This window comes from Gopherus flavomarginatus, chromosome 5, assembly GCF_025201925.1.
Source record: "Gopherus flavomarginatus isolate rGopFla2 chromosome 5, rGopFla2.mat.asm, whole genome shotgun sequence".
In the NCBI taxonomy this organism is placed as follows: domain Eukaryota; kingdom Metazoa; phylum Chordata; order Testudines; family Testudinidae; genus Gopherus; species Gopherus flavomarginatus.
Window position 1 is genome coordinate 39,624,598 of NC_066621.1, and position 12,058 is coordinate 39,636,655.

General features: G+C 52.6%; 1 protein-coding gene across 3 annotated transcripts in view; it reads left to right on the forward strand.

Annotated features, from left to right (window-relative positions):
* MYRF (myelin regulatory factor) overlaps positions 1-11,833 on the forward strand; it is a 121,906-nt gene extending 110,073 nt beyond the window's left edge. For all 3 annotated transcript variants that reach the window (XM_050952791.1, XM_050952792.1, XM_050952793.1), the window contains 6 exons: positions 451-744; positions 2,933-3,020; positions 3,671-3,745; positions 5,048-5,150; positions 6,893-6,967; positions 7,406-11,833. In XM_050952791.1, coding sequence (XP_050808748.1) covers positions 451-744; positions 2,933-3,020; positions 3,671-3,745; positions 5,048-5,150; positions 6,893-6,967; positions 7,406-7,492 — 722 coding nt within the window. In that variant the 3' untranslated portion in view covers positions 7,493-11,833. The remainder of the gene's footprint in view (positions 1-450; positions 745-2,932; positions 3,021-3,670; positions 3,746-5,047; positions 5,151-6,892; positions 6,968-7,405) is intronic.
* The last annotated feature ends 225 nt before the right edge of the window (positions 11,834-12,058 follow it).

Genomic DNA, 12,058 nt, shown 5'->3' on the forward strand with positions numbered 1-12,058 from the left:
TGGCCACTACAGATCCCATGGCAGCTCCAGCAGCAGAAGTCTCTGGGCGATAGTGTTGTTCATTAACCCAAGCTGCACCCGGCCCGACTGCAGAGCTTAGCTCCTGCCTCGGGAATCTGGACTCTTCTTGCCAATGCCAGAGGGTTCCCCTCACCTCCCTTCCCTCAGCAGATCCCAAACTCTCATTGGCTTCCCTTTCCATCAATGGCTCTGGAGTTTCACTCCAGGGATGGGTTAGCTGGAGAAGGGGATATAAATTAGGTAGCAAGAGGAGCAATGGGACAGATGAACAGAGGACAGGTGCTCTCCATCTGCCTCCTGTATCAAGCTGCTGCCTTCCTCAAAGAGGGCCTCATGGTGCTTCTGCTTGGAGATGTCCCTGCCTTACTTTGTCTCTGTCTCTCCCCTCTCTGACTCTGACTCTGATCCCTTTTTTCCCTTCCTCCCCAGACCACATCCACACCTCCCTCCTGCCAGCAATGAGTATCAAAGCCAAATCAAGGGGTGTGACGGGGAAGGTGACTTCTCATGCCAAGTGGCCAAAGACCCCGGAGCGGTCGCAGGGCTTCGGCAGCCCCAACGCCAGCCCTTCCTCCCCCTTCACCCACATTCAGAGCAAATCCAAATACATCTCCAGCTTCTTGCTGTCACGAAACAGCTTCCCGCTGGGGCAGACCCGGCAGCAGCGCAGCATCACCCAGCCTGCCAGCCAGCAGCCCGGCATTACGGGCACCGGGCAGGACGGTAAGTGGGCCCCCTCCCCCTCTCTCAGCAGCCTGGTCAGCTGGATCCAAACAGCAGCATTACACACCATAAATGTCTTTCAGCCCATCTGTAACACGCTCCTCCCCCCCACACACACTGTAGTCATACCCGGACCCCAGCCTGCGCTTGCCCCCTCCCTCCCCCACACTGCAGTCAAACACGGACTCCCGTCTTCCCCCATAAGTGGCCAATCCGTAATCTTCTCATTCCCCACACTGCTGACAAAGCTGAGTTTTGCCCAGTGCCTGTAAAGCGCTTTGAGAATGAGGAGTCTTTGCAGCTCTGGGGGTGAGGCTTTCTGGAAAGGCCAGGGGCTAGCAGCCCAGCCAGCAGAACCATGGAGTTCTCCATCTTCCTGGCTTGAGCACTCACAGCCTCTTTGCACTTTGGGGTGTGACGCTTCCCAGCAGTGCCCAGAGTTGTGAGGAACCTCGCTACCACCTGCCCTTAGTGTGAAGGAGCCTTGTCTGTGCCTGCCAGGGGTCAGCTCCCCAATCCCATGGACAACACAAGCACTCCCGTCGGCCTCCCAGGCCCTGCTGTCCCTCCACAGGTTAGCAATAGGCATGCTCCAACCCCTGAGCCCTCTGAGCATCTCCCTGGAGTGTCCAGCCCCTGGCCCACTGAGCACTGGCAGTGTTCACAGATTTGATGCTTCCAAAGAAGCCATAGAGCCTATCTTACCAGTTCCAGCTCAGATCACCGCTCCGCTCAGTTCACAGCACTTGGATATGTTTGTAGTGAAGTCAAATATAAGTTTATTTACCAAAGCAGAAAGTCAAGTAGTAGCAAGTGGAAGCATTGGAAACACACAACACACAAATGGCCAGATAGGGAGATAGCCTAGGCGTCTATTACCTCCAGCCTGAAAGGAACATTGCCGAGGTATGTCACTGCCTGGTAACCAGCCTGGTAACTCCAAGACTTTATGAACATAATTTTTACTATAGATACGTGACTCTTTAATTTTTACCCACACATACATTTCACACTGATTGACAACCAGTAGGCTACTGGCTCTCGATAGAGACCTCACGTGCCACCCTTTGGTGAGCTATAATGCAAATAGTCAACCCAGAGGATCCCTGTAAAACCCTCTGTTCCCCTTGTGCTGTTGCCAGCTCCCTGGGTCACAGGGGGATGTCGCCCAGACCCTAGCCCCATGCTCTCATTTGCCCATGGCCGTGTGGCTCCCACACATGCTCTTTGCTGCCAGCTTGCCCTTTCTGTGCCAAACCAAACCAAAGAAAGTAAATGGGAGAGAAGTGCTGCATAGAGAAGACATGTGGTTTTAGCCACATGATGGCACCAGAGCCCACAGATGGCCACTCCCAGAACTGTCTGCATGCTGGCCTGGAGTCAGAGACCCTCCTATCTCCCCAGCGGTGTCCATGAGGGAGAGTTCCAGTCCTGGGTGTGGCCCTCCCCCAAGCAGTGGAGGTGAAGAAGCTGTATAAAGAGGAGATTGGTGCTACCGGTGCCCAAGGAGGGGAGCTGCTGTAGCGCTGCCTCGTCTGGGCTATAAACCCAACCAGGTGACCCAGTGCAAACACACTGAAAGGGGGCAGCGAACCCCCTTGCTGAAAGGTGTAGCGATGGTGAGGCTAGGAGAGCTGTGTGTGTCTAGTGCTAACAGTCACCTCCATGTCCCAGCTGGCCAAGGAAGGGGGGAGAGGAACCTAAGGGAGTTGGGCACCTCTAAGTCCCTTAGACTGCTCTGAAACCCCAGTTTAAGTCAGCAAGAGTTTCCTTCCCCACTGCTGAAGTTAAGCACCTAGGCACCCAAAGCAAGTGACTTTATTACTGGGAGGTTGAGCACCCCAACTGCCATTGGAGTCCCTGGAGTCTGCAAGTACGCAGCACCTCTGAAAACCAGGCCACTTATTGAAGGAAGGAAGCCAAGTGTTAGAAAACCTTGGCCTAATCCCTAAGGCTGAGCAGCAGGAAGTGCTGTCTGCCTAGGAGATCTAGTGGGCAGTGAACTTACCTTGCCCAGGGCAGAACTGGCCAGGCAATTAGCGGGGAGCCTGCAAAAAACTGTGACTCCTCCGCACGGATGGGCTTTGGGGGAGAGGATAGTCCCTTCCAGCTCCATCCACTCTGACTCTCCAAGCCCAGGAGTTCTGGCCACTTTTCCCTGTCTCGGTAACCTTTCTCCTCTCTGCAGGGCCAGATGCTTTGCTCCGCTCCATCCGGATTGTGGAGAATGACATGGCCATCACTTCCCACTATTGTGCAGCCAGGGATGCATGCAGGTGAGTGAGAGGCAGGGCCTGGCCTTCCCTGGGATGCTGAGTGAGTGCCAGATTGACTGCTCCTGGGGCCTGAAGTCCTCTGGTTACCCAAAGGGCAGGGACAGCAATTCTGGCTTCCCACATGCTGCCCTGCTAGCCTGCCACAGCCTACATAGGCCACTTCTGGCGGGGAGGGGCAGTCAGTCTCCATCCCCCAGTCAATCCTTGTCCTCTCTGCTGGAAGTGCCAACAGGGAGGCCCGTTACTGTCAGCTGCAGGGATGTTTGTGATGTGCTCATCCGACCCAATAGGAATGGGACTGAGACACCCACCAGCCCATTTCACACATGCTCCCAGTCATCTAATGACTCTGGGCCACTGCTAACATAGGGCCATGTTTGGAGTTGATGCTCTAGAGTTGAACAGTTCCATCTCTCCTGGATCCTCTGCCCATCCAGCCCTGATGGGCTGTGTTAGAACCGGCGTGCTGGCGATGAATGAATGCGTCTCATATTAATGATTCCTTGAGCCAAACTACCCAAGCTCCATCTTGTGCTGCTCCCCAAAAGCCGCAGAGCCCTGTTGGGGTGCTGCCGCTTGGGTGGGGAACCCAGCGCCCATCCCACAGAAGGTTCCGTCTGAGGTGTTGAATTCTCTGTCTGTGTCCGCAGGAGAGGAAACATCACCTACCACATCCCCATCAGCCCGTCCACAGCAGTGAACACCAACCTGACCCTGGAGATGAAGTGAGTGAAAATGCTTGTCAGCTGCTGGCATCTGAGAGCCAGGGTTACAGTGGGTGGGCGTGTGAGGGGTTTATCAGGGTGACAGTGAGTGGAAGGGGACTCAGCGATTTTGAGGGTAACAATGAATACAGAGTAGGGAGGTGTCACAGATCCACAGGATCGGTGCTATGCATCAGCTTTGGAACAGTCTCTAGGAGGAACCTCTCAGTGGGCCAGATCCGCGAGGGGTCTCGCTTTTCCTCCACAGCAAGCCACACTGCGTCACCGCCTCCTCAGACTGAACCTCTGGGCCTTCTGCACTCCTGCTTCACACCGTGAGCTCTGTTCAGCGAGTCCCACACAGACAGACTCCTGGCAGAGACTTGTCCACCTGCAGGGATTAATGCACCTCACCCAGCATTTGCTGTGACACCAGACGGTGTTGTCAGAACAGTGGGAACGCAGCATAGGGAGGCTTTAGGTTAGCACAGAGGAATGAAGGTTAAAGCAGCGTCCATTCTAGGTAGCCCAGCTAAGCTAAGCCCTAGGGTTCAAGCTCCGTGTCTCTCTCAGGCCTCGTCCACACTAGGAAACTAGGTCAGTTTAACTACACACTGTGAAAAATTCTGGGGCACAAAGGGCAGGAGCGGGTTCTGGGGGACCAGTGAGAAGCGGGGGCACGGGGGGAGGAGCGGGTTCTGGAGGACTGGTGGGAAGGGGGGGCATGAGGGCGAGGAGCAGGCTCTGAGGGGATCGATGGGAAGGGAGGGGCACAAGGGGAAGGAGCAGAGTCTGGGGGGACTGGTGGGATGGGGGGGCAGGAAGGGGAGGAGCAGGGTCTGGGGGGACTAGTGGGATTGGAGAGGAGTGAGGGGGAGGAGCAGGCTCTGAGGGGACCAGTGGGAACGGGGGGTACGAGGGAAAAGAGAGGGTTCTGGGGGGACTGATGGGCAGGAAGGAGCGGGCTCTGGGGGGATTGGTGGGATGGGGGGGCATGAGGGGGAGGAGCAGGTTCTGGGGGACCAGTGGGAAGTGGGGGCGTGAGGGGGAGGAACAGGTTCTGGGGGACCAGTGGGCAGGGAGGAGCAGACTCTGGGGGGGCTGGTGGGCAGGGAGGAGTGTGAGGGGGAGGAAGGGCTCTGGGGGGAATGGTGGGATGGGAGGGGAGGAGCGGGCTCTAGGGTGACTGAGTAGCGAGTGAGTTGCGGGAGGCAGGAGGCGGTTATGGGGTAACTGGATGGGGTGTTAAGCTGCTGGGGTTCTGTTGGAGTGGCCAGTCAGCTTTCCTGGTGCTAGGCAGAACTCTCTCACCTCTCTCTCCAGTGCCTCCTCTGCTGTGTCCATCTACCTTTGTGGCCTCCAGTCCAGTGACCCATGTCAGAACACAATGAGCATGGACAGCTCCACCAATACCACAGACACCCAGGTAGCGGGACACAATCCCTCAAAGGAGAGGCACCGCTTGGGCAGCCAGACCGTCCTTGAGGTCCCCCGCGGTTTGTTGCAAAGGTCCCTGGCACCCCAAGTGGCCTGGCTTCCTGAGAAGCAACATGGGGTGCTAGGGACAAACCTGGCAGCCTTTGTCTTCATATTGAGCAAACAGGGTATGGTGTAGTCTGGGTCTGAGAAAGGGAGAGACCCAGTTGGATAACACACGAGTCACTGACACTGTGGTTACTAGAACTACTGCTTTGTGAAACTGAATCCTCCCCCCCTCCTCCTCCCCCTCCCCCTCCCACACACACACTTCAGGTCTGCCTCTTTTGTGTGACCTCCAGGACTGCTGGGAAACAGCCCAGGTGGGGCCATGAGCTTCTGTGCTGTGCATAGCTGCTCCCAGAGGGATGGCAGAAGGAAGAACTAATCCCTGACTCCCTTAGCTCCTGATTTCTCTGCCTGTGGATCTAGAAGCTGCCAGGCTCACTGAGCTTTCCTTCAGGGGACTCCCGCAAAGAGCTGTGCTGGTCTCCATGAGGTTGCTGACAGGACTGAGGTGGCTGCCTCTGTAGTGGGGTCTACTGGTCCATCTCTCAAAGGATGTGCAGCCTGAGTCTCCTTTGTTCACTGGGCTCCAGTTAGATGTTTCTAAGATAGGAGATTTTCATCCCCCAGGCCTTTAGTCCTGGTGCAAGTGACTGTGATGTCTTTGCCTTCCTTAGCATGAGACCTTGTTGGTGCTTCAGCTTCCTTGTGTCATGCTGCCTCCTTGTCTCTGGCCCCACAAGGAGAAGGAATGGTCCTTGCCTCTGACACAAGCCTATGAATCTGGCTGTCAGCAGGGCCAATTGCGCTCTGTGGCATGATAGGCCCCAATTCCTCAGTAGGACCTCCCCAGTTTCTGGGGCACTGTCGATTATTTTAGTGTACTCCATTCCTATGGAATACCTGTTACTCCCATCTCCCCACCCCCGTACACAGGCGCATGTGCACTGGGTTTGCATTAGCTTCAGTTAGCTCCTCTTTTCCTCCACATTCTGCTGCTGCCCTTCCAGAGCCTCCCCATTGCTGGGGTGTTAATGTCTTCCTTAGTGCCAACATCCTCTTAGCACCATCTGTTCCCTCAGTACCATCCACCTCCAGGTGACCAATAGCTCTGCTTGCACTACCTGATTTAGTCACACCACACATTTCATTGACATCAGCTGTTCCCTTTAAACCTGTGGTTCAAGGTATTGAGCCACTTTGGCTTCTGAGCCATTCTCAGAGCTGTCGCATGTGCAGCTCTTCTAATTAACATTCAGATCCTCCAGCCAGAGATTTGTAATCAGGGTTTGCAGCCTTAGGTTTACACCATTCAAACCCATATGTACCCATCTCCTCATCCATCACTTTTATGGCATGATGGCCATGAGCTGGCCCCTTCTGCAAACAGATTGCTGTAGTCTCAGCCAATTTATGTTCTCAGGACAGCTGTCCATCTGGATAAATTTTGCCAAGTGCCTGGTCAGGATTGGGGTTCCCTCCCAGCCATCGAGCTCCAGGCACTGTAGCCCCAGACAGGCAGAAGAGGACTTCAGTCCTTTTTTGGCTTTGCAGGATAGTCTCAGAAACCTGTTGAGTGGAGCAGGCCAGTTCACTATCCCTGCTCACCCAAGGGACGAATTACTTAACGCCTAGTAGTAACAGGTTCATTCTGTCTCCCCCCACCGGTTATATCTTCTCCCCCAGGAAATGACACAGCGTTGGCCCATGGTGATGCTGTCTTTCCGGGAGTTCACCTACCACTTCCGAGTAGCCCAGCCTGTGAGTATGGGACCAACTATGTCCTCTGCACCATCCAGGGCAGAGCTGAGAGGGATTGGGCTCTGTGGCCTCATTCCTATCACTCGCCAGGATGAGGGGGCCTGTGAGAATTCCAGAGCCCTGTGCAAATCGTGACCGGGTTCATCTTGTACACAGCGGAGCACATTGTGGGTGGAGGGAAGTTAGTTGGGGTGAGTGGCCAGGACTTTCCAAGTCACACAGTGAAGGGATGGGTGTGGGCAGGGGAAATGCAAAACTGGAGCTCTTTACTCCTACAGGCTGAGATTGTTGTTCTGTTTTTAAACACTTGGGAGGTGATGGGGGCAATATGCAAATCTAGCTGGCGAATCCTCCACTTCCCCAGCACACAAGTGGGATAGCAGCTGAATCCTGCTCCTTCTGAGGAAGTTTCTCTTGACAGCCCTCTCTCTCTCGTAGGGCAAAGCCAACTGTAGTACCACCCCGGAGCACATGGGGCACCTCTTCACTGACTATTATTTCCAGTTTTACTGGCTCTGTGAGTGAGTCCCGGCAGCACCAGTGCCCTTTGCTGGGAGAGAGGAGGGGGACTGGTGAAACCTATCAGATTGCCACATGCCTTCCTCTGTAAACCTCCAAGCCCCTTTCTGCTCCCACCTTCCCCTTGGGGCTCTGAGCTACTTTGGTTCTGTCCTGGGGATGATATAGACACTGAAGTGCTCCATAAGGAATATAGGAACTCTGCCAGGAGCAACACAGCCAGCCCCAGGGATCTACTGGACATGCCAACCAAACACCATAGCCCACAATCCTGGGCAACTGTGTCCATCTCCTTCCCTTCTGGAGACACTGGCACCTTCTCCCTCTGCTACACTGGATTTGAAAGTGTTACACTGGATCATGTGTGGACAGGCTTGTCCCAACCTCTAGAGCTGGGAACAACAGCCTGAGAGGCCTGTCGGTTCCTGTAGCAATGCAGCAGCTCTCTGCAACACTGGAATTTACCTTCCAAGACTGGAGCTCTTGTCAATGCTGAAACACTGGAATTCCATCCTGAAAAGAGGGCTCTGCCTGGACATACTGGAAGTCATACACTGGAGTTACTGTTCTTCTGGTCAGCCACTGCCTATTTTCCTGCATCCCTACTCCATAGGATTCCTGGTGACATTGGGATGCTCCCATGGACAGCCAGAGAGAAACCCTGCCAAGGAGGGGGCTGCAGAGGCAACAGGGTTCTCCTTGATCCCTTTCCTCCCTGCCCTGTTTCCTACACTCCATGCAGACCAGGTCTGAACAGATGAACTTAAGAACCCCAAAAAACCCCTAGTCAGCCTGTGCCAGCCTGTTGGCAAGGGCTTGCCCTTGATTCCCCGCCCCCTCAGGAAGTGGGGAGAAAGAGGCACCTTGGAAGCAGTCACCCCCGCTCACACACAATACATCTATCTCAGGAGCCAGTTTGCAGGTGTTTGTGGCTGTACCCCATATTTCTGTGGTTGGGGTGGGGACTGTTCCCCTTACTCTAGAGTAGCTAGAGCTGGCTGGTCCCAGGGCCAGCCCCACAGAACATCCCTGAAGCCCAGCTTCACCCTGCCTGCCTCTGCTCAGGGGTGCCAAAGGGAGGCCACCAGCACAGACTGCTCTGCAGAATGGGAGTGGGGCTGCTGGAGACTCAGGTGACTGGTTTCACTGCACCTACTGGTGAACACAGCTCTGTTCCCAACAGGTCTCTGCCAAGCAAGGTGGCCCCCTACCGATTTCCCCTAGGAGTGGAGGGGGCAGGTGACAAGGCCTGATCCCACTGCCCCCTGGGTAAGCTGGTGAGTGTATTATGGGTATTTTACTGTTACAAGGTTTTAACTTGCTAAACTACTGAATTTTTTAAAGCAGTATAAAAACAGGCCTCTTAATTCTGTCCTTACTGATCTATTTGTGTCTTACATAGGAAACCAAAGGGGGCGAGTGCTGAGCCCCAGCCTGACAGCTATACTGGTGATGGGGGAGCTAGGACCTATCAGACTTTGGCAGCTCTTGTATGTGTGTGTCTTTCTCCCACCCCAGCACTTTTCACCAGCGGGGGAGGGAAACTTCTGCATTCCTACAGTCTGAAGCTGTGCCAGGGTAATCCTATGCCCCGTTCTGTAAGAAAGTGGCAGCAGCCTCTGGAGAAAGGGAAGGGCAGGCGGAGGAGTAAGCAAGGCAGCTGGGGTGGAAACGCCACTCTGCAATGCTGAACCAAAGCACAAAGCTGGCTCCAAAGGCACAAGTGTTCTTCCCTTTGCAAAGTGCCATCACCTGACGTAGGCAGCTTTCACCAAACGGGGGCTGGGTAGCTGTGGCAGGGACTCGGACAGCTCTTTTCTTGCTGGTAGTGGAGACAAATACAACAGTCACTGAATTCCAGACTCCAGACAGCAGAGCAGGATCTATTCATGTCCCAGCTGTAAGGAATGTGGCTACAATTCCTGTTGCCCCCAGCAAAACAGCAGGGAATGCTTTTTTAATCAAATAGAGATGGCTCCTGTGCAGCCTTTGGGGGCCTGCGCTTATCTCCATTTTACTTTGCGGGTGATGCATAGCAAACACAACTCCCCATTGTCTCTGTGACTGCCCCACACAGGCCAAATACCTGCAACTCTTAGTGACGTCTGTGGGAGCTAGAGACTTGGTTCCTCTCAGGATCAGGCCCATTATTTGAAGGTGTGGTTTCAGACCAGCTCTTCAGTTTCCATTCTCTGCCTATTAACAGAGCAGCCGTCACTGTGTTAGCAGTCTAGCTACTCAAACAAACTGGCTGCAGAGAATGAGTATTGAATGCCCAGTGAGTGAGGGGCATATTTTCTGTGCTACACCAGGCAACTACTAGGGGAGAACAGAGGGTTGATGGCCCAGTGGTCCCTGAGTGCAAAGCAGCCACAATTCCAGTCTCAATAGGACTGCATTCCTGCCAGCAATTTACAGGAAATCCTCCACTGCCACTCTTTGCAAAATACACTTTTTACATTACTTCCCCCTGCCCCATTTGCCATGAACTTTGCTTTGTTTTTTAGCTGGGAAATTCCTTTAGTGGCAGCTTTTGTCCTCCATACGGCAATCACTGACCCCAATCTTGCAAACTCTAGTCAGTAAGCAAACTCACAGATTTTGCTGGGACTGCTTACGTGAGGGGTAGCGCTATGAGGCCCAAAGTTTTCCTCTTGTGTTTTTAATAGAGCTGAACTTACTGCCTGTGCTTTAATTTAGTAGAGCTGGCCTTTCCCTGGGCTGAAGTCACTGCCTGCCTGCAACCACCATATAAATCCCCCAACCCACTGGTGTTCTCAGAGGTGGCAGCTGGGGATCTTCCCAGATGCCTTTCTTATCACTACAGAGTATGCAACTCACTGAGTGCAGTCACTGGAGATTTATAACGGTGGGTAATAGGTTGTAGCCCTAAGTAAGATCTACAGCATTCCAGGTAGCCCCATGTTGCTTAAAGCATAGGTCAGGGTCACTGCTGATGTTAAGGAGTGGCTATCTCCTTTTCCTACCAACACACAGGCACAGCACATGCTGTGGACCTTGAAGACAATGGCTAGTGAGTTTCTCAGTACTGAGTTCACCTCCTTTCCAAAAAAGAAAGGAATAATTAAAATGCAGAGGCCTGTCCTACATTGACAACTATTTTAAAGCAAGATGGCAGTGATTAGTTAATACCTTAGATATTTACAAGATACAGTAGGATTAGACTCAGAATGTACTCTCAGAAAAACTTTTTATAGTGCTTTTCATCCCAAAGTACTCCACAAACTACACACAGATCACGTCAGCCAAACCATAATGGTACATCAAGACAGAAACCAGAGTTTCACAGTAGGGTTGTAATTGTTAGAGAAATGGCCAGATGATGGCACCAGAGCCCATGGAAACAACTGGCCAGTGGCCAACTGTGCTGCTTAGAGACAGCCTCCTAAGATCTCTGCTCTACTCACCTGTAATTTTTTTTTTAATAGGCATCAGGTTTAATACAAACAAGGGGAAGTACTTTTCCCACACAATAGCAAGTTAAACTGTGGAACTCATTGCCATGGGATGTTGATGGCCAAAAGTATAACTGGGTTCATTGAAGAACGAGATAAAGGATATGTCCATCAATGGCTATTAGCCAAGATGGTCAGAGATGCAACCCCATGCCCGAGTCAACCCTAAATTTCTGACTGCCGGGAAGGGAGGACAGGTGGATCACCCCAACTGCCCAGTTCTGTACGCTCCCCCTGATGAAAGAGGGTTTTCTCCCCATCCCCTTCCCAAAATAGTAGCAGGAAGAGTTACAGTAGGCTTTTCCCTGTGTGAGACGGAGAGAGCTCTGAGCCAGTGTTTCCAGCCTCTCAGGCAGGGAGCTCCCCTTTGTCTCTGCATTGGGAACCTGAAGCTTCATCTCTCTAGACATTCTTAGCTGGAAGGATGGATGACAAGTGTGAACATGGGGCCACTTTCTAAAGTTTGCCTGTTTGGGGGAAGAGTTTGTTTCAAAAGCAAATTCCCACATCTTTTGCCCTACTTCTAAAGCTTAAAGCCTGTAAATAAAGACTGCGGCACCACTGCGAGGATTAAGAAAAAAATAAAGCACTAATTTGTTTGGTTTAAATGTTGCTGTCACAGCTTTAATCACTGTATATTGCCAGCAAGTTTGTAGAGTTGCATTCTGAGCAGATATTAATGATTATTGGTTTTTATTTGCTCGGGGGGAGGGGACGGGTTAAGCACTGCTTCCCTCCTTTCTTTCTGATTTGTATTTATATTTTGCTGAGTTTTGGGGGTGCTGGTTCTCAGGACTCCCCCACCTTTGTTTGGCTTATCTAGACTTTGTTTTATGCTGGAGGTAAATATACCTATATAAATAAATATATAAATACAGCTTTGTATCCAAGTATGGCTCCTGGCTGCTTTCCTCCACCAGTGGAAAAATTGTTTCTTAATGCAGTTGTTTATAAATTGTCCCTTTCACACAACTGGACCCTGAGACCACAACCACCATGGGTTTCCTCCCGATGACATCAGTTACTTAAGATACTCAGGTGTGGGCAAATCAAATTCCAAGCTCTGTCCATGCTCATGGCTGTGGACTTCATGGTT